Source organism: Hypomesus transpacificus, chromosome 7 (genome assembly GCF_021917145.1).
Source record: "Hypomesus transpacificus isolate Combined female chromosome 7, fHypTra1, whole genome shotgun sequence".
Classification (NCBI taxonomy): domain Eukaryota; kingdom Metazoa; phylum Chordata; class Actinopteri; order Osmeriformes; family Osmeridae; genus Hypomesus; species Hypomesus transpacificus.
Window position 1 is genome coordinate 2588258 of NC_061066.1, and position 26328 is coordinate 2614585.

General features: G+C 45.9%; 2 protein-coding genes across 3 annotated transcripts; one reads left to right on the plus strand and one right to left on the minus strand.

The window, feature by feature from the left end:
- Positions 1-656: 656 nt before the first annotated feature.
- LOC124469304 (protein mono-ADP-ribosyltransferase PARP12-like) lies at positions 657-6403 on the minus strand. The gene is made up of 12 exons (XM_047022486.1): positions 5913-6403; positions 5178-5310; positions 4454-4781; positions 4180-4221; positions 3207-3333; positions 2888-3053; positions 2574-2694; positions 2297-2393; positions 2025-2109; positions 1770-1900; positions 1527-1678; positions 657-1164 (listed from the first exon to the last, which is right to left on the minus strand). The coding sequence occupies exons 1-12, from the start codon at positions 6170-6172 to the stop codon at positions 671-673; spliced, it is 2136 nt and encodes a 711-aa protein (XP_046878442.1). The 5' UTR covers positions 6173-6403; the 3' UTR covers positions 657-670.
- A 350-nt stretch (positions 6404-6753) lies between these two features.
- etv6 (ETS variant transcription factor 6) lies at positions 6754-26227 on the plus strand. Of its 2 annotated transcripts, none has more exons than XM_047022549.1 (8): positions 6754-7387; positions 8661-8790; positions 20140-20304; positions 22105-22239; positions 24098-24700; positions 24960-25102; positions 25608-25708; positions 25825-26227. In XM_047022549.1, the coding sequence occupies exons 1-8, from the start codon at positions 7358-7360 to the stop codon at positions 25925-25927; spliced, it is 1410 nt and encodes a 469-aa protein (XP_046878505.1). In that variant the 5' UTR covers positions 6754-7357; the 3' UTR covers positions 25928-26227. The 2 variants fall into 2 exon arrangements, with proteins under 2 accessions (XP_046878505.1, XP_046878506.1); XM_047022550.1 differs by having other exon boundaries at positions 8664-8790.
- The last annotated feature ends 101 nt before the right edge of the window (positions 26228-26328 follow it).

A 26328-nucleotide genomic window follows, 5' to 3' on the forward strand; every position in this document is an offset into this window, starting at 1 on the left:
AATTCCTCAAAAAAAGTTCTGAAACGTTATTTCAGTCAATTATTCCTCCCTTTCAATAATACCAATTGGTATTGTATTTTATATTGTTGAAAAGCCTGATTAGTCACCTTTACAAAGAGTTACAATTTGTAAGGATTGTGCATTCGTGGAATGAGCAACAGAGCTAACTGTGTGGTTAGCGGCCCAAAAAATGTGCCAAAATCCCCAGCAATATTTGCAAAACTTCGAAAATGGTACCAGGGCTGACACCACATAATGCTGCCACTCTGCGTACTGTAAGACCAGCTTCCAGTTGCCCTATTGCATGGGCCTTATTCTGAAGGGACAAACGTGGCATGTTTATGCTTGGATCACACACAAACTCAACAAAGTTGCAAGACCCATGTGCACAAGTGCTGTCAATTAGATTAATTAACACACCTGTGACTGGTATACACCTGCCAGCACTTGAAGCTCTAAACGAGAGTGAATACCAAAAGAAGAATATTGCAGGGGATTTTGGCAAAAAAAATTGGGCCGCTACCCACACGGTTAGCTGTGTTGCTCATTCCACGAATGCACGATCCTTACAAGTTGTACCTCGTTGTAAAGGTGACTAATCAGACTTATCAACAATATTTTTTTGAGCAGTTTATATATTGATATTAGTTTAGTAGTTTATTACCCAATATTAACACATGACACATGAGCTGTTGGATTTTTCATCCTGCCTTCGATATGGGTAGTTTGTATTGGGAGGGTTTGAGACAGGGGCTTGAGCTTGAGCTGGACGACTGTATTGCTGGTGGAGCAATCTGGCCATGTGGGCATCTGTGTGCTGACTATACTGTAGAGGAGACACAGAGGCTCTGGTGCGTGCTTGTGCTGGACGGTTGTATGCCTGTTGTGGCAAGTCTTGGACACGGGGTTGATCGCCATACGTGATGAGGTATTCTGGGTAGACCTGGTGTTTCTCAAACACCACAAAGATGGAGGGGTTTGTTGCGTTGTCTACACAGCTGTCGTAGAAGACGGTGTCTCCTCCATCTTTGGAGGGAGGGCGGAGGTAGCTGGAGTCTCCTCTGGTGTAGTCTCCCACCAACACACGACACACAAACATGGACTTGACAGATGACTGGCCTGTGTAGCTGTGAGAGTATTTGGCATCCCTGGCAAAGTAGCTCCCTTATAGTTGATAGACAGAGGAGGAAGAGACACATATAATTCAAAGAAGTATTCAACCATTTTGCATATTCTGCATACATAATATTGTTGCAAGGTTCAAATGTAAAATATTGTCAATTAATATTGTAATTGTCTACTGTAAATGACTACTGTACAGTTATAGTGTAAATTACTACTTCAAAGTTATACTGTAAAGTACCTACTAAAAAGTAAAAAAAGTTAAGTATTAATTTGGCCTACCGTAAAGTACAGTACTAAAGTAAAATTATGTGAACTGCTGCTGTAAACTACACTGAAGTACTACTGTAAACAAACATTAAGTAGTATTGTAAAGGAAGTTAAATCTAATCTATGATGACGACCTTTTCCATACGCAGTCCCATGCGTTCCACAGATCCTCCAATCAAAGTTGCTGTGACAGATAGCATCGATGTACTTGGAGTCTGTGCCGTGGAAGAGCTTCTTCTCTGTTGGACTATTTCCAACATTGCTCTTCTTCATCAGATCTCTTTGCCTATTCAGAAAACATAGAACAATAGATGTGTCGCAGAACACCCTGACAGACTTTGATAAATGTGGTTCTTGCATGTGAGAAAGGGGCATACCACTGAAAGACCTCCCAAAGCGCTCGGTTCTGAATCCTCTCGATCTTGTGAATGCGTAGGTCTCTGACAGTACTGGTGAAAAGCTGCTCGACCTCCTTATACTCCAATTCTGATGTTTGGAGGAGAACTTTCTAATGGTAAAGGATGAGAGGTATAATGTCAATGTAAAGGAGGAGGTATACACTATTTCAAAGTTACACAATAAAGGATGGGAAAGAAGGGCATTAGGAACGCCCGTACATTAGGAAATCATACCTTGAATCCTGTGTCAGGAGTTTGAGCCTTGTCCCAGTGTCCTGGTAAGGCTTTAAAATTGGATTGATTGTTGTGCATTCTTTTGCTGGAATAAAGAAAAATTGGTTGAATAGGAGGTGTTGAAGTTACAGTAACTGTTGGTAAACATGTGGTTTGATCTGCCAAGACAAACAGATACATTTACAAATGTAAATGTAAATAAATCCTGTTTACTGCCGTCACCAAATTTCGCTCAACAACAAAGAAGTACAACATCACCATCAATACTGTACCTGGTTTTGATTGTTTGTGCATCAGACGAAGACACAAATTTGGGCCGTCTTCTCACAGGTCTTCTGGTACCATATCTCTTGTTTGTCTGCATCATGTCTAAGGAGACAAGCCTCTTATTCTTGAGGTGATTCATTGAACTAAACAGCTCCCTGTGGACACTGCTGCGGTTAAGAGTCCGCATTATTTAAATGATCTGTCAAAACTATAATTAACAGCAGCTACAGCATGATTTCAGTGCTGCATTTATTTCCTGGTTGTTAAGTTATCCTCACTGACCTTTGAAACTGAGAGTGTAGCTCTGAGACCCTGCGGTGAAGTCCGTGTCTGACTTGTCGTCACTTTGGAACCTCTGTTCCAGATCCTCACTGGTGATGCTGGCCGTCCTGAGGGCTGCACTCTGCAAGGAAGTCATGAAAGAAGTTTGCGTTAAACAGATAAATTATTGTTTCACATTCTACACCATGGAAAGACACTTTTGTGAAAATACAAAAACTGTCAAAAACACTGTTACATAGTATAAGAACTCTCTTTAGCTCCATAAGGTGTTGTTCTGAAGAGTATAGACTTGAACTACAGTGTTTCCAACTCACTGCTGCAGCATACTGGATCCAGTTTCCAGACTCATCCTGCCAGTACCACAGCCACTCAGTAGTGAGGATAAAGTTGGGCTGGAGGACGGACGAGATGGTTGACAGACGTCTGGCTGCATTCAGGTCGCAGGTCATGTCATCAAAACACACCGGCTCCAGTCCCTGACTAGGAAAAGAAGGAAAAACAGATTCTGTCCATTTTGGGGAAGGAGAAAATTAAAAGATTATTGGCTAAGTTGTCTGTCACTATCGAAGGTCCTTCAGTGTGTAACGTTCTGTATACATTGTGGCATTAAGATTCAGCAAGAACAGAACAAACCTGTGTATCTTTGATGGGTCACAGTAGTCCTTCTCAATCTCCTCGTTGTTGGGTAGGGCTGTCCACTGCCTCCCCTCCTTCTCCTCCCACTGGTACGGCAGGGTGGAGTGGACCTTAAAGCACCTGTCTGAAACACCGGACCTGGGTCGATTACTCTTTACAAATACTGTGAAATGCTTGCCTGCACTTGATAACAGTACCAGCTGCAATGATCTATAGATGTCAACTTTCAAGCCAATTAATCGCCAATCAAACACAAGAATTGGAGAACTGGTTTTGTTGTGGAAAAATAACACCATACTGTTGTAATTATGAAGATGGGTAATGATTATGGATTCAATGAAACTTGTAATCACCTTTGTAGTACATGCTATATTATTGGAAACCAGATGCAAAGCTGTTGACTGATTATTGTTATCCCTAAACAATGGTAGGAGACATGAAGCCCAAAATCTAAGGTTTAGATAATTAAAGGATGAGTGGGGGAGAGGAGCATGTGTATGCTTTCATGAAGGACTAGGATGCATAGCTATAACTTATGAGACATATTTGTGGCCTTACGCCCAGAAGCCTAATGCAGCTGGCTGTTCAAAGTCAGAAAGAGTCAAATTGGAAGAAGTGTCTATGTAGGAAAGTACCTGTTTTGAATCGCCTGAGACAAGGGATCCGCTTTGTAAAACGTCCTAATGTCTATGTAACCAACAAATATCGTACCATATTAACATAAAATGGGGAGAAGACTATATAAGTTAAATTGTCCGGAGAAAACTTCAGTCTGATCCCGGGATCACGCTCACGTTCTATTGGGAATCTTTGTTACCTGAGAACCAATAAAACACTTTGCATCAACCCTGCTGAGTTCCAGTGCTGTTTTTACATCTTGAGAATTGACTGAAGACGTACAGAACTTTTGTTTTATCAGTTTAATACTTGGATTTACAGATTCATCTCAACAAAAACACTATTTCCTTACCGCCATGTATGCAGCTGCCCTTGACATAGAACAAACATATCTCTGAGGAAAGATAAACAAAAAAGTTAGTCAAACCAACATCGACTGTCACACCAGTAGTTCAGGAAAACCAGCAGCACAATACTACAGTACATATCATATCCTCCATCCATGTCCATTAAATTATGCTTTAGTTCATAGAAAACTTGTTTTCCTTTCATGAATATGACAGCAATGTAACTGCACTGGCGTGAGGCCTTTGACCACCACCGTCCTGGTTCTGCCTCTACAGTACCTTTCCCCCTCTGCGTCCCTCTGTTCGGTCCCCTGTTGTCTGCTCGTGCGGCCCCGGCTGATGGTCGATGGCGATTGCCGTGTTCTGCCCGATCCTGGTGTCTCAGAGCCTCGATGCTGGTGTAGATGGACTTGATGCGTCCAATGATGTGGTTGGGGACTCCTCTGTCCTGCAGGGTCTTCAGAGGGTGGGGCTCGAAGAAATCGTGCGCCCGTGGACAGCTGCATGCGCCGCGGAGATAGTTCTCACAGATGTGCATCCTCCTGCAGTTCTCACCATCAGGGCACTTCCCATACTCTCCCACACCGTTGTTGTAGGAGTGACACACCTGGGTAGGAGGCCACGAGGAGCAGGATTATATGGTCTAGGAGAAGTTATCATGGATGTTTGTTCTCAAATTCAATTCAGAGAAAAGAATGTGCGGGTGGAAGCAATACTGATGAGCAACCCTGACACGTGACACCTATCATGAAAAGGTCTGTCTCTATATCTCTAAATGCAAACTAAACGACTCGGTTAGCAGGAAGGTTCAGTTGGTTTGGGTTTTAAATAATAAAAAGGGGCAATCGTGCTTCAGATGAGAAGACAATTTATAGTTTCAACAATTATTAGTAGTCACAACAAATAGAACAGCAAAAAAAAGTCAACCATACAGTGCAACAGATCCGCCAACCATATACACAGACCCACACACACACACATTCCAGATACATTGCTCACTTACAGGGGGTAAGATTGAGTCATTCTGGAGCAACAAAGTGCAAAGCTCTTCTCTGTCCAGAACCTCCAAGCCATTTTCTCTCAGCACTGTTGCATTTTGTCCTAAGGAGAGGTCATGGCCGAAACGACACTTCACTCTGAAATCAAAAGCAAGGATCTATGTTATTGAAGTGTAACATTCTCTTTCACAAACACACACACACACATCATGGACAACGAATTTATTGTAAGTTACATAAACACTGTAGGTTATTTGTTACACACACACACACACGCACACACACACACACACACACACACACACACACTCACACACACACACACACACAAACACACACACTTGAACCGGTATAAGTGCTTTATTTGTAAAGTGGTTGTCTTTTTAGATATTTTCCCCTGAGGGAAACTAGGCTAACAGCTATATATAAGGCCATAGCCAGAGCCTGTTTAAGGATATTATATTATTACCATATTAGACATTCTCTGCTATAGCCTACTCAACCACAGGCGCAAGTGCTTAAATCTTACCCTGAAAAACACACGATTTTTGTGGAATTTCAACGGGGAACAAATGACTAACAAGACAGATAACAACATTGAACACTACACAAACAGTAATCTATTTTAAAAAATGTAGGCGAATAATTGTTCATATTGAAACAGGTTCCGGATCCCTTTAAGTCTATGACTTGAACTCATAGGGGAAAAACACATTTCCTTATAAATATGATTGACCTACCTTTGGCAAACTCCAAGCAAAAATTGTTTGCAGAGGTGTAAGTTCATACATCCGTGACAATTTCTGGCCATACATAGCCGAAGTCTGGTTTTTGCTATAACTTTTTCCTCTCCGTCAACAACTGCGGAATGAAACCTATCTTTATCAATAAGGACATCCCGCAACTGAGATATTTTGCCAAACGAATAGTTGGCCGATAATTCATCCAAATGCATTGATCCATTATTCATGCAGAGAAGTTTAGTTACTGCAGACTTCATGGCGTATAAGGTCGTTTGGACGCTCTACTGCCAACTCAGCCTTTCCTCTAGTGGTAAAAAGGGACATTTCATTTATGAGTAAACTAAATCGAAACTTATCCTATTGGTAAACACATCTTGGCCAATCAACTGCGTTAGTGCTATATTTCCTACATGTGACCATTACCTAATCTAGTGTACTACATAGGGTAAATGAAAATGATTTCGTACACTATTTTGTAGACTATTCATTTGTCATAAGCGTTATAGGCCTACGCATATACAAGTTACGTCTGATCTTCCAACCCCCCGCCCCCCCCCCCCCCCCCATTTTAAACGTTAGGTTTAAAGAAACATTTTTGTTTATGTAACAGTCTATGACATTGAGTAGCCTAAGTAGGCTATCTAGGCGTGTAAATATCAAAATGATATATGTAGGCCTAATACTGACACTATTCTTTTAGAGAATTCTACTTTTGGTCGTATGGCAGCGTATGCCTACTTTCACCAGTGGATGGCGATATATCATTAGCACTGGGCTGGCGGGTCACAACATGATATTTTAGACTGTTGTTATACTTCACTACACCAAATTATTACAGTGGATGTGTCGTCGGTGCCTTACTACACAACAGCTAACTCTGTATGTTAATGTGGACGTGATTTCACCGCGCAGTGGTTGAATGGCCAATAGCTATAGCCTGGACAACAGTCACAGGATACAAAAAAGTCCATATAGCCCTACTATTATTTTATATTTTTTGTTAATTTGTGGGACCACAACACAATGTTCCAACCGCAGTTAGCCAGCTTCAACGTGATCAGCGATTTCCTGATTCGGGTTTCTCTTTAAGGGGGCTGGGCTCAATGCTGGGAATTCACGTCATTTCGCCCGTTTACACATCCAAATCAATGAGCACGGACGGAGAGATGTCCGTCTTTTAGTTCTGTCTTCCAGGAAGGAATTAACCTACGCGTTGCCGAAATGTAACGAGCACCGACAGGAAAACAAAAGAAGTTTCGCGTGTTTATGACAAACGTGGTCGTACTATGGATACATAACAAATCCTTTAACTTCTCGATTACGCAGCGCTTAATCCTCGCCAGGCAAAGGTGTCGGGTGTGGATTGATTGTCTGGTTTATTTCAAAGAGGAGAAAGGAAAAAGGAAAGTGCGAGGAAGACAACTATCTGAACACAGCGAGAAATGTCCGAATCCCCGTCAATCCCAATAAAGGTATTGTCTTATCTCTAGAAACAAGACTAAGTTCTAGGACCCCGTGTGAGATGCTGTTGGAGCGGTCGTGTTGTTGACAGCCGCAACGTTTGTTGGTTATCATCTGTTGCTGAAGGACGCGTTTCTCCGCTGTGTTGTTGTGGTAGCCTACACTTCCCGGTGAGTGCTGCGCGAGTTTATTGATTTCGCTAAAGCCCATAGCCTACCTGAGATACTCATCACGACAGTGGTTTTATCCTACACATATGGTAGCCAACGCATACTTTTTGTCTAATAAGTAGCTGCATGGTAAATGTCATTTTTGCACTCATGTGTAGCCTAACACAAAGCAGCATGAACATCCTTGCAAGTACAGTTGCCACGGCCTTATTCTACATTAGGTTAATCTATTATGTTGTATCCTATAACATATATATATATTTTTAAACTCTGATCGTGTGGTCTACGTTCGTTCCAGATAGGCCTAGTTTCCCCCAGACTTCAAGATCTGTAGGCTAGTGTTACTGATATATATAGAGAGTTTTCTCCATTCTTATTCTCTGGAAGTAAGCAATTATTTAACTGGCGTAGGCTACACGTCAGTGACACAGAATGCTTCTAACTAGAATTCCCACCTAGCACCGAAGAAGTCCCCAACTTGCACTAAGCCTCTACAGAGCTTTGAACTGCGAATGACCTCATCCTCATACTGTACTATACCCCCAAGGTGGACAATGTGAACAAGCAATCCCGTTCGCAGAATGCAGTTTTTCTGTCCGTTGGATGATACCGGCTATAGCTTGAGGTCACGGCAGCCTTCTTACTCGGATGTCAGGGAGTAGGGAAGTTGTGATCGGGGAGATTAAAAGATTATTGCAACATTTCCACTGTGAGTTCCTGGTACACTGGGCTTCTAGCACTGGTAGTCTCTGTTTGACTTGCTGAATGAATCACAATGGCATGTGGTCAAGCATGCTTAGAGGCAAAGCCAAATACTCTGTTCCTCTCTACATGGAATGCTATTAAATGTTACAGAATCCAATTCCCAGATGTTACTTCATTGCAATGTTCACAATGTTTTTGGTCGTCTTTTCCAAAAGCGTTTCACGCGAATATGGCACTTTGTATACAGTCATGATCACATTTCACATTTTCCCCGAGATGTTTGGGACCCCGACTCTCCAAGGCCTGCCTCGGCCTCTGTGTTGCCGGTGACACCGGCTGTGTTTGGGGTTTAAGGCTGCTGACGGCGAGGTTTGTAAGGCATGCTTTGTGTCTCTGTGCCTATTCATAGCAGGAGAGGAGCTCCTTCAGTCCTTCCGCGAGCCCCCTGCCAAACTCCACTTCCTCCCCTGTCCATGCTCCCGCAGCGAGGACAGCCAGCAGAATGGAGGACGAGCCTGCCAGACTGCCCGCGCACCTGCGTAAGTAAAACACACACACACCTACACACACACACACACACACCCACACGCACACACACACACACACATGCGTGAATACAGACACACATACATGCACGGTACTCACCAGCTCCCTGGCTTGGAGGTGCTGGAGCGTGTGCAGGGTCAGAGACCTGGACTGTGAAGCTTCACTGGGCTAGAACCAGGGCACTGGACTAGAACATACAACAATAGATGACAGTGGAGCGCCAAAAGGCAAGATGATAGGACACAGTCAGCAGGCCTCAGAACAGCTCAGGACGCACACATGGCATGGCGTGGGCTGGAGTAACACACCCGGTGACACGGTAACCTGTGACATGGCAACCAGAAGCACGGTGTAAGACAGTGAGAGTGTGACCAGTAACACACACAGCGTGGGGGAAAAGACATGTCAGAATTAAGAACCTGTAGATGGAGAGAAGGAAAGAGGAGGAAGAGAAGGGACCTGTCATATTGAAGGTGATGAGTTTGTGGATTTGATCGGGGCAGGTGAAGGTTTTAGGAGCCAAGCCTCCACCCACCACATTTCACAAGACTTGCGAAATCCAGTTTGACAGAGGAAACAAGGAAGTAGGAATGAAAGGAAGGAAGGAAGGAAGGAAAGAAAGGAAGGATGTAAAACACAATGTGAGGAGACACTCCCCAGTGTTGTGAGCAGGGTCAGGAGGTGAAGGGGGGGAAGGGGGCGGAGCAGTGACACTGCCGGTACGTCTGCTGGCATGGCCGCCTGCAGGTCTCAACAGGTCACTGGCTGACAGTAGCACGACAGGTGGGTTTGGAAGTGTGCCATGATTCAGACGCAGTGTTTAAACAGGAGGCTGGCCTGCTTTGTGTAAGAAATCATCAATATTTAACCAGCTTCAAACATGCTAGTGCTACTCAACCTTAATGTAAAATACTGCTGTCATTTTATGATGATGTCTGATATCTCCCGATAGAGAAGATAAATGTTGATGCACGTTGACCCTACACAGGAACCTTCCCCCTGCCTTCCAAGTTCCTCTTCCTCTTGTGTGTTGCCTTAGCAACACAACATTCCATAGAAGACCTGTGTTTCTATTATTTATATATTATTTAATATATATATATATTTTTTTTAATTCATTAATTTCAGGAGATAAGGTTGCCTGATTGGTTTGTTGATAACTGGTTGACTTGTTCTCCACAAATGGCAACTCTCTGCCTTACATTGCACTTTGCATTATGCCTCCTTCTGAAACCCTTTCAACCCTTTAGCCGTGCGTGTCTCTGTCGTGTCTAAGATACTCTCTTTATTCAGTCATCACTCCTTCTGACATTGATCCAGCACTTTATTCAAACGAAGACAACTAGTAACCTGCCTGTATCCCTCCCCTCTCCTCTGCTCTGCTAGCTGGATGTACACCCTGTTGTGCTGGGAGACAGTTCAGCCAGTAACCCCACATTCAAAGAGAATGTGTCCTCAGGGAAGGAAAGGAAAAGGAGGGGGGGGGGCGGTGGTGGGCGAGGAGAAAGAAAGAGAGGGAGGAAGGGAGGGAGGAAGGGAGGAAATTGCAGTGTGGGCAGAAATCCGCCTTCTCCATTTCCTGGGGAGGAAGTGGATTAGATCAGGGAGAAAGAGAGAGAGAGAGAGAGGCAGCCGGCTCCTCACCCTGAAAGAATGCTGCTTTATTTAACCCTTATAGGTGGGGAACACATCCTCCTCCCACAGCCCTGCATGAGGAGGAGGAACAGGGGGAGGAGGAGGAGCAGGAGGAGGAGGAGGGAGGAGGAGGGGGGGGGTGAAGCAGGACAATAAGCAATTGGAAGGAACAGAAGAAGGAAGGGGGGAGGGGTGCAGGGGGAGGTGAAGCTGGAGGAGGAGAACGAGCAGGAGGAGCAGTCGGTTAGGAAGTCCAGCTTTCTCTGGGTTGAAAGTGATTGTGTCTCCTCCTAACCTCCTAACTTGCTTCTTCAACTGTGGTGAGGTTTGCTACACCAGGTCATGAGCTGTTCATTCACTGCTGTTTCTGGATACCACATTCAGAGAAACACAGAGCTAATAGGTCAAAGTCTAGGAGCAGGCTCATTGAACATTTACATGTGAGGAGTAGTTCCACGTGGAAACTAGGTTCTCTGTTGAGGTGACTGAAGACATGCCTGTTGATGGCTGGATTCCATCTTTAATAATCTATGGATCTATGGTGTTTCCTCTTACAACAGAGTTTGTACTGTGTGGGTACTGTGTGTGTGTCACTGTGCACATGCGTGTGAGTTGTGTAGGTGGATGCTATGTGTGTGTGAGAGTTTGTGTCTTTGTTTGTACAATACAACAAACCTTAGTGTGATACAGTAAATACCCCCCCCCCCCCCCCACACACACACACACACACACACACACACACAAACAGTCTTTCTGCCCCATCTCTCCATTTCTCTGCATCTGTCTTTTCATTTTGATTAGGATAAAGGACCTAATAAGTTCATGACAAACGGGAGTTTACATTGCCAGCATTACCTAAATTGACTGACCGATCTGAGTGATTAGCAGGAAGTGTGCATGATATGCTGTACATTACAGTTTTTCTCAATTGGTTTGGCTCATTTCACGAAACAGAAATGACATTCTCAAAACAACACGTGCAAACCTCCAAACCGCTTGGCACTTGTTCACAACAGATTGGAATTGTTCATTCCTTTAATCAAATTGCAATTGTATTAGCACATCCTTGTAAATGACAAGTGCAATTGCCTACAGTTTGCACACATTTCAAATGATTTTGCACATCTTTGAAATGGTTAGGTATAATTGCCTTCAATTAGGCCAACTATCAATTGAAAATATCTTGCTGGTCTAAACTGAATGTTGTTTCTCAGTCAAGTGGTTGTTCTCTGCAAAACCTATTGGCATAATTTCCTTGTGTACATCATCACCTGCACAATAGTTCACTCCACTGTCAAAAACCTTTCAGGCACATAATACCATGAAAAACATCATGGTATATACTGTAATATGGATCTCTTGGATCATCTGCTTACAGTCATTGTCAGGTGCAACTAGAACTTTACCAAACAAGGGGACACATCCGATCACCAATCACACAGTAAGTTTAGTTAGCTGACAGGAGCTATCCAGGAGTATAAATCCTTCCATCAAATATTTAGAGCCTGTCCCAGGCCAACTCGGGGGAAACATCACTGTTTGTGCTGCCATTTCAGAGAATGGTGTAGTCACCCACATTCCCAGTCTTGGCCCATACAATACTCAGACACTCCTGGTGTCCTTGGACCGCCTGCACTCCGATCTTATCCCTCTACATGAGACCACTTTCTTACATTTGTCATTGTGTGAGACAATGTAAGCTTCCACCGTCACCCACTCATCAGGATTCACTGCCCATCAAAGAATGCTGATGGTGCTCATATCACCTGACTCCCCATTCCTTAGTCCTATCCAGGAGGTTTTTTCTGCATGGAGGTGGAGGGTTTATGAGCATCGGGTTCAAAACCAGAGCTCCCTGCTCCAGACAATGGATGCTGCTTGTAATGATGTCACGGCAGATCAGTGTAGGGGATTGTTGCGGCATGAACAACAATTCTTCCCCTGTTGCATCGTAAGGGAGAACATCAGATATGATGTCAATGAAATTTGTGGCCAGACAAACAGTGAGGACGACAACTAGTGAAACTCCAGCTTTGAAATGCCATGAACTGCACCCTCTGCAACTCTGACTAGGAAGGGGTCAGATGCCTGAAAAGTACCGTGGTTACTCATACTAGTCCCCTCAGTGTACAATAGGAATCATTTGATGCTGGGATATACAAAACAGACAATAGAGGAGGTGCATTTCATGCCGGGCTTACTGTAATGCACCCCCTGCTAACTCTGACTAGGAAAGTGTCACTTGCCTGAAACTTACTGTGGTTACTCATACTACTAGTGTAGGTTATACATAATGTTAGTTTTGATGTGCTTATTGTATGAAAGTATATTGTGCTGTACACATTTCCTGTAACAGTAACCATGATGTATGGCAATTACAGTAACAATTTCCATGGCAGTGTAAGTGCAATATGTGATGTGAAACCTTGTAGGCTACTCTTGAATTACTGTAATCTTTTTTCTGTTTGATACACATTTACATTTTACATGTATTCATTTAGCAGACGCTTTTATCCAAAGCGACTTCCAAGAGACAGCTTTACAAAAGTGCATAGGTCAATGATCCTAAACAACGAGATAGCCCCAAAAACATTGTTGTTAGCCAAAACATTAAGGGTTTTTCACAATGTATGCTTCATGTTTTGGCTACCCGAAATGTTTGGGGCTATCGCGTTGTTACTGTATGATACAGTAAGTGACCTATGCACTCTTGTAAAGCTCTCTTGGAAGTCGCTTTGGATAAAAGCATCTGCTAAATGAATAAATGTAAATGTAGATTGAGACACATTGTATTCTGGAAAGAAAACATCTACTACAGTAACTGTAGCACAGTGCACATAAGGGATATTTCTAAGGTTCACTGCCATACTGACAAAACATCTAAACATTTTGACCTGCAGTGTTTACACAATGCCAAAGGGACTTTTCATTTTGGGGGCACTGACTATTTGTATGAGAAAAGGATTTAGTTTTGACTGATAAGTTGTCTGTTTTAGGAAAGAGATTACCCTTTGCAGGTGTTCCATGGTGTTTTGCTGAACCATCTGGGTTATTTTGGCAAACGTATTTAAAGGTTTGAGTATGTTCTCTTTTTTCTCGAGAGATGAGCCAAAGCAATCGAGAAGGAACTTTTCATTTTGGGGGCACTGACTATTTATATGAGAAAATAATTTAGTTTTGAAGCATGAGTTAACTGTTTTGGGTGAGATATGATCTTTTGAAGGTGATCTATGTAGTTGTGCTGAACCATATAGGCTATTTTGCTAAATGCACGTGGAGCTTTGAGAATGTAATTTCTGTTTCAAGAATTGAGCCAAACCAATTGAGAAAAACTGTAAAGTATGCATACAGTTTTGCACACAAATGTAGGTAGTGATTTGTCTCTGTCATAGTAACATCCTTGCACAGTAGCCGTGTGTCAGTCTATAATTTATGCATGAATAGTTATCAGTGGGGTGAGGGTTGTAGAGGAGATCAATGCAGCATTGTTGGTGGAAGGCTAATAGACAGTTTGTTGTATGCTTGTGTGTTTGTAGCCCATGGGAGGGCCCTCTCTTGTGGCATGCTCTCACTTCCTATGATGTGATTGCACACTTCGGCATGACACAGAACATGTAGGCCTAAGTGAGCCTGTTGTCATTCTGTCTCTCTGCCTCTCTGTCTCTGTGTCTCTCTGTGCCATTTAGTATAGGGGTCTCGCTATGTATACAGTGCCGCTGTGCATTCATTGTGTGTGTGTGCCTGGCTGCACGTGTGTATGTCTGCGTGTGTGTGTGTGTGTGCGCGTCAACCTTTCTGAGGGGAAATTTCCTGCCCCTGGAAGCAGCTCTCATCCTCAGGAATTTCCTGAGTGGGCAGACGGCACTTCCTGAATAAATGTTGTTGTTGTTTTGTTTCCTCTCCCTCTCTTTTCTGCTCTGAAAGGGAAACTGTTCTCACATGCCAACGGCCAAACTGAGAGCAGCCTTCTGTGCATCCTGTTCACAACCGGCTCCACATGTCACCATGGGGTGTGTGTTCGTGTGCTTGTGTGTGTGTGTGTGTGTGAGCGCTCAGTATTATATAATAATATAACATAAAAGTGTATATAGTATATAAGTATGTTTTTTGTTTTGTTTTGTTTTTTTACACAAGAGAGTCGTTACAAAACCTCTATTCTCAGAAGGCAAAGTCAGCAATCCTTTTTTATTGAGCAATGGTATGCAAATAATATACCCTAAAGTGTATTATGCTTGAACAAAGTGCTTTAACTGTGGAACATGTGGATGAGCAGTATCTTCATCTACAGCTCTGAGTTACAAGTCACATGAACATTTCTGAAAGCAGGACCTCTGCATACTTTCTATTGGTCTGGAATGATGAATATGTAAAGTAGCAACCCAACAGGGTGGTGCTCATATAGTGGGGCGCAGCGTGGTTTGCTGATTTTGTTGACGATAACTTTTGGGGCGATATAAGCTCGTTTGGCTTATATCAGATGGCTGAGCGGTGAGGGAGTCGGGCTAGTACTCAGAAGGTTACCGGATCGATTCCCCGCTGTGTCAAATGATGTGTCCTTGGGCAAGGCACTTCACCCTACTTGTCTCGGGGGGAATGTCCCTGTACTTACTGTAAGTCGCTCTGGATAAGAGCGTCTGCTAAATGACTAAATGTAATGTAAATGTAAATGTTTGGGGAAAAAGGTTGTTTTAAAACAAACACGTGCCTTAGAGATACCCGCAGTGTTACAGAGTGAGCGAGGGAGCAATATTGACAGTGTTACTGAGCCCCTGGAGAGGGGGAGAGAGAGAGACAGAGAGAGAGAGAGAGGGAGGGTAGAGAGGGGATGAGAAGCAGAGAGAGAGACAGAGAGAGAGAGGGGTAGACAGAGAGGAATTGGCAGTCGTTGATTATCTTTTGATGGCAATTTCCTTTTTTTCTAAACATGGAACTTTCTGTCTCCCTTTCTCGGAAATGGGAACTATTTACACAGGAACTTGTCGAACACTGACAGGTGCCAGCTTGCCACCCTTCAGTTTCTCTCTCTCTCCCTCCTCCCCCTCAACCCCAGTTTCAAAATACAACCACCCATCAAAAACAGGTTGTGCTACTTCCCCGCTTTGAAAGCTGTGTTTGATTGCTAACTGGTTTTATGATTGTTGTGACTGGATGAAGTCCAAAGCAGGTTGGACCTGAACACACGTACTGGCTTGTGAAGGAAGGGGGGGGGGGGTGTGGGGGTGTGGGGGGGGCGGTCAACAGCGGCAGCCACGCCTATCACAGGGAGGGAGAGAGAGGAGGAAGTGAACGTAAGGGAGCAGAGAGAGAGAGAGAGGGAGGGTAGAGAGGGGATGAGAAGCAGAGAGAGAGAGAGAGAGAGGGGTGGAGATGAGATGGGGGAAGAGAGAGAGACATAGAAAGAGGAGAGTGAGAGAAGGGGGAGGAGAGGAAAGAGAAACAAGGCACACAGAGAGAGAGAGAGAGAGAAGAATGAAAGAGAGTTATGGGTGAAAGCGGGGGGTGTGAACAGGGGAGATGTGTAAAGTGTCACACGCGCATGTCTCTGACTCACTGGGAGCACAAGGTCATTGCCATCCCTCCTCCTCCTCCTTCTCCCCCTCCTTGTCTTTCTCCTCCACCTTCTCCTAATCCTCCTCCCCCTCTTTCCTCTCAGGCTCCTCCTGTTCTCTCACTCTTCCACCCCTCTGTTTAGTTTACTGAAAAGCTTTCCAGTGGACATTGAACGCCCAATGTCAGCCCTATTCAAGAGAGGGAAGCAAGCAGGAGAGGTGAAAGCCAATAGGGAGAGCACTGCTCCAGTCTGTCAGATACATGGCTGTTTCTTCCCCTTCAAACTGGGTTTCTTTACTCGAAGACTTAACAGCTTACTGCAGGTAATGTTTTCTCACTCGGCCGGCATGAGGCAAGGTCTAAAGGAGAATGGGGACATTGTTTCCTCGTGTCTTTAGTTTGAGAGGAAGTTGGGGGGCTTCTGTAGGCCAGCAACGAAACAAGATACTAGTGATCTCATCCCTTCTCTCCTTCATTCATCCCAAGTGCTTGCAAGTTGCCTTGGCAACTGTGTGTGTCTGAATGTATGAGAGAGAGAGAGAGAGATAGAGATAAAAAACTGAAAGATAGAGAATGAGAGAGAGAGGAATACGGAGAGTATAGAAGGAGAGAGAGCGGGGGCTTGTGAATCCACAGAGTAAAATTATGTGTCATCATAGGATTTGGAGCCCACAGTTTAGTCAAGGGCCCCAGGATCCGCTGGTCGTGCCTGAGTGTCTCATCCTGTAAACACACACATATACACACATATACACACACACAAATATGGGAACAAAAGCAGGTGTCCAAAAAACGCCCTGGTGAAAAGGAGAGGAGGCTGAAATTGAATTTGTCTTTATTACTGAGCTTAATATGTGTCAGATTCCCCTCACATAAGACAATGTGAAGGATGTTCTATTGAACAGGGTTGCGGGGGGGGGGGGTTGCTGAAAGGTGCATCTCTCTATTCTCCCTTCCATCCATCTCTGTGAGCGTGTGTGCTTATTGAAGGTCTTCATCCCTTTTTCCTTTCTCTTCTTCCCACCTACGTTTACTGCATCTATTCTTCGCTCCATCTCCCTCCCGCTCTCCCTCCCACTACTCTCTCCTTTTTTATCCCCTTTGTCTCTTTTGTCCACCTCCCTTTCTTCAACCAACACTTTCCCTCCCCTCCCAATTGATCTAACCCTTCTCTTTCCCCCTCTTGCTCTCCCCCATCATCCCCCGTTCTCTCTCTCTCTGTCTCTGTCTCTCTCTCTCTCTCTCTCTCTCTCTCTCCTTTCCTCTTTTATCCCCCTCTCAGTATCCTTCTCTACCCCGGCCTCCCCCTCTCCCCCTGCCCTCCCCATCTTGCTGCTGACTGTTGATGAAGCGCGCGCCCCCTAACCTTACAGCAGGAAGTTTCCTGTGCTGAAACAGACCCCACGCTGGAACTGGTTGTGGGACACGTTTGTTTGGGTTCCTCCTCCTACTCTCTTCCCCCTCTACTCCTCCACCTCCCTCGTTCCTTCCTCCACTGGGCCCTGTGCAGATGGCTGGGTCCAGCCGGCAGGCCGGATCCCTATGGGTTTTGGCAGAGAGGCATCTCTTTCTGACGGCCTCTCTCTTTCTCCCCCCCCCCCTCCCTCTCTCTCTGTCACTATCCTTCTTTGTCTCTTTTTCCATTTCTCTCTCTCTCTCTTTGTCTCTCTCTTTGTCTCTCTCTCTCTCCCCAACATCCCAGGAGAGGACAGGACATACCACAGAAATGTCTGACCCGCCCCCCCCCCCCCACCACATACAAAAAAACACCCTCGTGTGGATCACAGGGTCTAGAGGTCACACTCAGAAGATGTCCACAGCTGCTCCATGCAATTGACTCTGCGAAGACTCTGTTCCTGAAGACTTTCCTTGGGTTGTATGACCAAGCCATCCTCAAGTCATCATCACACAGTTTCCCTTGACTTCCGGTTAGAAGCCCGGAGATCTTTCACCTGTGGATCACATGAACTCTGGTGTCTTTGACTCTCCTGGGATGAAACATGATCTTATTGGTTCTCACACTGTCACATGCTTGTCTGTCTGTTCCAGCTGTGACACTGCAGGGGGGTCGGTACTGGACATGCCTCGGGCTCCACTCCTGACGACCTAGCCCTGCCGCTTATCAAAGTCCTGCTCCACTATCTCTGTCGGTGCGGGAGGAGGGGGGGCGGGGAGGGGGGGGGGGCGGGGGGAGTAGGAAATGGGAAGCTGACAATCTAGACAGCGTTTCTTTTCATATTGATCGCTTCTCGTGAAAACTTCCTTTGTTTGACGGGCATGGGGGGGGGGGGGGGGGGGGGGGGGGGGGGGGGGGGGGGGGGGGGGAAGCGATCGCTCGGGGTTCCGATTACTCGTGTGACAGTGACACGGAGCGCGCGCCGCTGGCCAAAGATAACAGCTGTCCTGCCCGGAGAGGAAGTGTTCGAGGGGAGGCGATAACCGAGGGCTCATGAAAGGATTCCTCTGCGTGCAGCGCGTGGGCGTGACAGTGCGGCGTCTGGTGTCGGCTGCACTCTCTCGCACACAGACCGTCCCTGGGCTCTGCCCACCCAAGTACTGTTCGAATGACACGCTTCTGCCGTGCTTTGTATATGCACCTATGTGTCACTGTGTTTGATCCATTTCCTAAAAGCGTAGGAAACGGATCAAATGGAAATGTAATGCCAAATGGAAATGTATGAACGTATGTGAGGTCGACTCTGAATCCTACTGTCAGTCTGAACCGGTTGAGTTCAGACGCCACAGGGTGCAGTGCTGGCACAAAGTTGGAAGGAGGAGGATTGTTATGGGCTGGCTGGGTTGCCACCCTTATTCCCATCTCCTTGCCAACTGTATTGAGGCTTCCAAACCTCTTATGCTCTGCTGAGGTAGTATACATACCTGTTTACATTTAGCAATAGAACCCCCCAGTTTGTAAAAGACAGTATTTTGGTATAGTTAAACAAAAGGCTTGTTGGACTGTTGAATCTTTCACTGAGTCCGATTTTAGTGATTGTTCTTAGTTGTTTGCGAGATCCCTCAGCCAGGACATATAGCTGTGATTCTGCTCAGCGGTCATGTGACTCAGTTCAGAATGTTGCTGCTCTCTCTTCCCATGCTGACAGCAACAACGGTCTCTTGAGACTTGAGGGTGACACGGTGTCATGTTGACTCCCTCTACCAGGCCTCAGTGTGCGCTACTTGCTGCTCCTCAAGTCATGGCTGTGATCTGGTAGGCATGTCAACATGACAGTAGACACCGCTAATGATGACGTGTGGGACGCGGTGATATTAGAATGATGACGATATTTGACATCAACGTCCATGTTTTAAAATGTCCTTGTTTTCTTTCTCTCGCTCTCTCTCTCTCTCTCTCTCTCTCTCTCTCTCTCTCTCTCTCTCTCTCTCTCTCTCTCTCTGTTTTTCTCTTTTTCGCCTCCTTGTTGCTTTTTCTCTCTTCCTCGTTGACTCCTCTAATACATGTCCTCTCCTCCTCAACCTGTGATGTCCTTCTCTTCATCCTGTCTCAAACCTCCCTTCTCATGCTCTCTTTGCCTCTCCCGTACTAACCCCCTCTTTCGCTTTCATCTCCACTTGGAACTTCCTCTCCTTTCTCTCGCTCACTCTTTCTCTGCCATGTTTGCCTCTTTCCTTCCTGTCTCCTTCCTGCCGGCTCTACCTCCTCTCGCCCCATTTCCTCCCTGGCTTTCCTTCCTCTCATCGCCTCTCTCCTTCCTCTCACATCCTCCTCCATTTCTCTTCTCTTCATCTCAACGTCTCTGTTATTCTCTTTCCCTCATCGCCTCTCTCTCTCTCTCTCTCTCTCTCTCTCTCTCTCGTTTCTCTCAACTTCTCCCCTCCTCCTTTTCTCCACTGTCCCTTGTCCTTTTCATGTCTTCCTTCTTTGAACCCTATCCTCTACTCCATGATTGTTCCTCTCCCCTCCTTTTCTTTTCCTTCCCCTACCTCCTCTATTCTTGTCCTCCTCTTCTCCTACTCCCCCCTTCTCTTTTCTATTCCTCCACCTCCTTATCTCCTCTTGCCGTCCTCACTCTTCCCCCCTCTTCCTCCACATCCTCCCCCCACATCCTCCTTATCTCCACTCCTCCTGTCCCCCGTTCCTCCTCTGCATATTCTCCTCGCACTTTTTTCACCCTCTTCTCTCCCCCCCCTCGCAGGCCTTCAGCCAGTGTTCTGGAACAGAGAGGACGTTAGCCAATGGCTACGCTGGGCCGAGAGGGAGTTTGCCTTGCGGCCAATCAACAGCGGCTCCTTCCAGATGAACGGCAAAGCCCTGCTGCTGCTCACCAAGGAGGACTTCCGTTACCGGTCTCCCCACTCCGGTATCTCAACTCTCAATGCTCCTAGTCTAACTGCTCGCAGCATTTGTACCAGTTAGATAGGGTTAGGGAGGTTAGGTTGTGTGTGTGTGTTTGTGTGTGTGATTCTGAGTTTACTTACCTTATACTACATCACTTATCCCTGGAGCAATTCCGCTCTACCACACAAGCATACATTCCCACACACACACAATCATTGATTTGTGGAATCATTGACTTCAGAGGAACAGTTTTTTTTGTGTGAATGTGAGACACTTTAAAGTGACAGTTAATAAGTGAAGCCAGTGTACAGGAAGAGAGACAACAATTGCAAGCAGACTGACAGGCAGACAGAGGCAGGCAGACAGAGGCAGGCATGCAGGCAGGCAGGCAGGCTGAGAACAGACTGCTGTATATCTGTGTCGTTGTTTAGTAGAGGAAGTAGAGACCCGTCGGGTAAACGGTCTAACAGGAAGTACAAACCGACCTTAACCGTCACCTGGTAACAACCAGGAATTTCCCTTGCCGCTTGAACAGAAGCTGCAGGACAAGAAAGTGAGAACTGAAAGAGGTGTGTAGGCGTGTGTGTTCCTGTGGTGTCTTTACTTCCTTTATAAGAACCATTTCCTTCACGGGAAGCCTTTTCAAAGTTAGAAAGGTCTCCTCACAATAAGTGTGTTTATACAGTGAATCTCTTAAACATGCCTAGACACCGGTCCAATGTTAACCAGGCTTGCTGAAGCAGGATTTAACATGCAGACTACACTGTGATTAAAACTGTGATGAAAGCTACCTGGCGGATTTTTTGGGGATCATTACCTTCTGTCAGAGCAAGCTGTGTTTTGAGTCCGGAAGGGTTAAGGCCTACGCTGCCCATCTCTGTTCCTGGAGAGCTTGTCCCTTCCTGTAGGTGGTCACTTTAACCTCATCTCACTCATCTTATCAACCTGCTAATTATCAGGTGTGCTGGATTAAGGTTTGAGAGATACACTCCTGAAGGTTATCTCTCCAGGAGCAGGGTTGGTGTGTAAACATTTACATTTACATTTAGTCATTTCGCAGACACTCTTATCCAGAGCGACTTACAGTAAGTACCGAGGCAAGTAGGGTGAAGTGCCTTGCCCAAGGACACAACGTCATTTGGCATGGCGGGGAATCGATCTGGCAACCTTCTGATTACTAGCCCGACTCCCTCACCGCCTAGCCATCTGACTCCCCAACCTCGGGAAACTATCTCTCCCTGTAACAGGGTTGGAGTGTGAACCTACAAGACAATATATGTGTAGGAGGAGGGTTGGGCAGCCCTGCCTAGGTCTGATATGTCACCAGAGCAGGGTTTTGTCTGCACTTGCCATAGTGATTCACATCCAGAAGTACAGCGTGTCGACCCCTAACCTTAAGGGAAGGGATGTGAAATGACTCCTGATGTAGACAATCATAGATTTTGCAATGTTTTTTCTGGCTGCGGCCCTGAATCACAAGCCATGACTTGGGTTTGGGGGGTTTTCAGGTCCGGCTCCCTTGGCAGAATACAGAACCAGACCCTAACCAGCTATGATGTGTGTGTGTGTGTGACGATGTTTCTTGTGTAACTTCCCTGTTATTTACCAAAAGCATCTGGGCAGGAGCCGGTTTGCTCTCTCTCTGTGTGTGTGTGTGTGTGTGTGTGTGTGTGTGTGTGTGTGTGTGTGTGTGTGTGTGTGTGGGGGAGGGGGGCGGGTCTGTGGATGCTTGCGGGTGCCTGCATGTACATTTGTGTGTGCTGCACTGTATGTGTACCACCAGGGGGAGAATAAGTTGACCTCTGACCCTGTGTGTCTGTAGGGGACGTCCTGTACGAGCTCCTGCAGCACATCCTGAAACAGAGGAAGCCTCACGTCTCCTACCCCCCCGCCTACTTCCCAGGGAACTCCTTCCACTCACTGACAGAGGGAGCTCTTCAGCAACAGAAACTTGAAGGTAGGTGGGAGATCTTCAGTCAGTCCACACGGCCCCAGTGGACGCGTTCATCTTTGAACAACGTACAGTCCAGTGTTGTGTGTGTGTGTATATACTTTTCTGTGCGTCTAGTATGTCGAAAGGCGTCACAAAAATAAGTATTATTGTGTATGAAATTGATGATGATTACTATTATTATTGATACTATCATTTACTTCTTAAGCTGTTTTGGTGAGGGTATATTCAGTAGCCTTCTTCCTGGAGAGCTGTAGGACCTGCAGGTTTGTTTGTATCCAACCCCAGATGTTATTAATCTTTTAATCTTATCAAGCAGCTCATTGCTAGAATAAGGAGCCCGGGATTTGGGTAGGAGTGAACCCCTCCAGGGTTCGTGCTCTCCAGGAACCGGGAACTGGGTTGGTCCTGCTGAAGTGAAAATGCTGTTCTGCCCCTCTGTTGGGAGATTCAACTGGTCTAATGTCATCACGACAATTAATGAGGGGATCTGGACGCTGGTTTAGATCATCAAAGTGTGTTTTTTTATTTAAAAAAATAAACGGTTCCAGTGTCTCTGGATGTTCTAGAATTCTGGCTAGGTGCCTTCCAGCACATTAATGAATCCAGAGAGACTAACAGGCACCAAATTATTTTCAGAATCATAAAATATGGATTGCGCACGAATCTCAGTGCTTCCCATTAAACGTTTGCATAAAGACTGTATTTCCCGGTACTATGGCTACTTGTTATTCATACTGAGTATTCATAGAGACCTTCCTCTAGCATTATTAAGTAGACCTGTATTTACTGTACTGAGATGTAATTGCAGATAGCTACCTACATGCATAAGTATATATGGTTATGTTTACTGTATATATACAGTATGTGTGTATGTATACAGTACATACACAGATACATGTCTGTGTGTGTCTGTTTGTGTGTTGACACTGTGTGACTGATAGAAGAGAGCCGTGTCTCTCCCCACCAGTGGTACTTTGGACTCTAGTCTGGCCTGAGGGGAGGTGTGCTGTGAGGGAGCAATGCCCAGAAAGAGAGGGGGGCAGTGAAAGGGTGTGTAGGGCAGAGGGTGTTGACAGACAAACCTGCTCCACCAGGAAACACAGCCTCTGTATTTACTTAAGCGATTGTATGAATGTTCCTTGTCAAAAGCTGGGTTGGTTTATGACAGGGGAAGTGATTGGCTTTGCCATGACCCAAGCACCTATTTACTTCCTTGTTTGTCTTGGTGAGGCTCTGCTTCATGACAAAGTCAGACATGGCCCGTGTCTGTCCATGTGAGGAGTCATTCGCTCTGACGCAGTATATGTCTTCAAATGTTCTGCTGATTACTGTGTGATGGTAAATACAGTCATGCTTAAGGCCTGGAAGGAACTATCTACTGTGTATATCTATCTAACTATCTAAGGAAATATCTACTGTGTTGATATTTCCCAGCCAGTAGAGGGCAGTCTAAGCTTATTGACAAGCTGTTTCTGACATGATGGTAATGTTTATGCATGAGAATGTAGGGACATCTAGTGGTTTGGGGTCAAATTTAGGAGGAAAATAACCCAAACTTACACTATTATACAATAATGACACAGATTCATTAAAATACATTAGATGAATATCTAATGTTCAGCCCTGTATGTACAAACAGTATATATGCCACAATGTGTTTAAATGTGGTCTGCGTTCACAACAAAGCATTAAAAACATTTTACAACTGTGAGTGATGACTTTGATATAGAACACATTGTTGGGGGGGAGTGGTGCTGTGTGCAGTGGTACAATCCCTAACCCACGAAACGGCAGTGTCGTACTCACGTTCCTAACATACCAGAAAGGCTTAACATTCGCTCTCGTTTCCCGCTCCCCCCAGAAACGGTACGACGGGCCCCGCGCGGCACGGAGCCCCTCCCCCAGCACCCGCCCACCATCGAGCTCCGACACCGGTCCCGCTCGCCGCTGGCCCCCGCCCTCCGACGCTCGCCTCCGGAGCACGCTCACCAGCGCCCCGCCCCCGAGGACCCCCTCCACCCCCTCCAGGCGTCCTCCCAGCTTCCCGACAGCAATCACCACCTGCCCGAGGACCTCTACCCCCTCTCCGTGTCTCCGGCCGCCCCCAACGGGCGCTGCGCCACCCCCCGCGAAGCCCCCTGCCCGGGCAGCCCCGGCGCCCAGGACGGCCCCCCGCCCCGGGTCATCCAGCTCATGCCCAGCGCCATCATGCACCCCCTGCTGCTCAGCCCGGGGCGAGGAGGTGGGGCGGGGGACTACCGACATGGGCGAGGCGGGCCCCCTCCCCAGCTTCCGCATGAGAACGGGCGGGAGGGGAAAGGTCTTCCGCACCACCAGATCTCCCTGGTGCACCAGCAGCAGCAGCATAACCTCGGCCACCAGGAGGAGCTGTTCAGGAACCACCACGTCATCGTGCCCATCTCCCCACCGGAGGAGCAGGCCATGCCCATTGGACGGATAGCAGGTGGGGACAATCCTGGAGAGATGCGTGTGGAGTGGAGATGGAGGGTTGGGAAGGAGGAGGGAGATGGGGAAGGAGGGAGAGTGATTCCAGTATTAGTGCAACGTTAAGACCTTAACGTTGGACACAGTAAGAGCCTTGACAACTCTGCTGTCTATATAAGATGTTCTTTGTCACCAGAAATGACTAGTCAGTCAGAATGTCCATAGGTCACCTACAGCAAGTGACCGTGATGTTTCCGTGGTGTGCGTGTGTGTTCCAGACTGCCGGCTGTTGTGGGACTATGTCTACCAGCTCCTCTCAGACACACGGTACGAGAACTACATCCGCTGGGAGGACCCAGAGACCAAAGTCTTCCGTATCATGGACCCCAATGGCCTGGCTCGGCTCTGGGGCAACCACAAGGTAACTTAGCAATGGGATACCGATGTAGACTAGTAACAGGTAACCAAAGTAACCCATCAAAGGTTAAACAAGGTAACCTAGCAACAGGTAACCAGGTTGAACCCGCAAAGGGTAAATAAGGTAACCTAGCTACTGGTAACCAAGCAATGGAGAAATAAGGTGACCAAGCAATGGGATACTATGGTAACCCAGCCAAGGGTAATAAGGTAATTAAATTAAAAGGTAACCTAGCAAAAGGTAACCACGGTAATGCAGCAAAGGGTATCCAAGGGAACCATTGTAATTTAGCAGACATTCATCTCTGACTTTTCCAAAACACGACTGGGCAGTGAGCACTAAAAAAAAATATTAATTTGAGAATGTGTTTAACTACCTCACCCAGGAGCTGTTCCTACTGTTACCTTATATAAGGGTTGACATGCACATCAGGCCCAGCCAGAAACCAGGAGGGTGGGTGGGAGATTAACCTCTTAATCTCAATCTCTTGCGGTATTTCTTGTTACAGAATAGGACCAATATGACCTATGAGAAGATGTCTCGAGCACTGAGGCACTACTACAAACTGAACATCATCAGGAAAGAGCCTGGGCAGAGACTGCTCTTCAGGTAGGGGATCATACATAGCTGCCATAACTGTTCAGGATCATCACAACTCAACATGTCTGGTGATAATATTTGTGTGTATAACAATTATGTGTGTGTGTGTGTGTGTGTGTGTGTAGGTTCATGAAAACCCCAGACGAGATTATGAGTGGACAAACTGACAGGCTGGAAAACTTGGAGTCTGACACGGACGATCAAATCTATATCAAAGAAGAATGCTGAGGGATTCTGGGTAAAGAAGTCCACCTGATTAAAACTACTGCAGCCGCTGATGCCTTCCAGAAGCAGCTCGAACAATCCTTTTCCAACCAAGAGAGCCTGGATCTGTCCTCTGTCCTATACCCAGGGAGGCCCCTTGGGGATTACCCCTTTCAAGATTGCCTTTAAGACTTTATAAGATTTTATTCTCCTGCCAAATGTTTTTTTTTTTTGAGGAGCAAATATATCTTGTCTTTTACAAGACATTTGAAACACATTCCTGTTTGCCCTCCCTCCCTTCCAATAAACAGCCAATCCAATCACGAGGAGCTCTTCATCCCTCTATTTGTTGATTTTCTTTCTCCCTCATATGCATTAAACAAAGTTTTGCTATTTGTGCAAAATAAGAGGGGAGGGTCTGAAGC

Coding starts and splice junctions, on each gene's coding strand:
- LOC124469304 (XM_047022486.1), bottom strand. CDS start 6,172: ATGAAGTCTGCAGTAACTAAACTTCTCTGCATGAATAATGGATCAATG. Junction 4,222..4,453: donor AGGGACGCAGAGGGGGAAAG/GTACTGTAGAGG, acceptor ATCTTTCCTCAG/AGATATGTTTGTTCTATGTC. Junction 3,054..3,206: donor GACCCATCAAAGATACACAG/GTTTGTTCTGTT, acceptor TTCTTTTCCTAG/TCAGGGACTGGAGCCGGTGT.
- etv6 (XM_047022549.1), top strand. CDS start 7,358: ATGTCCGAATCCCCGTCAATCCCAATAAAG. Junction 22,240..24,097: donor TCAGCAACAGAAACTTGAAG/GTAGGTGGGAGA, acceptor CGCTCCCCCCAG/AAACGGTACGACGGGCCCCG. Junction 25,103..25,607: donor GGCTCTGGGGCAACCACAAG/GTAACTTAGCAA, acceptor TTCTTGTTACAG/AATAGGACCAATATGACCTA.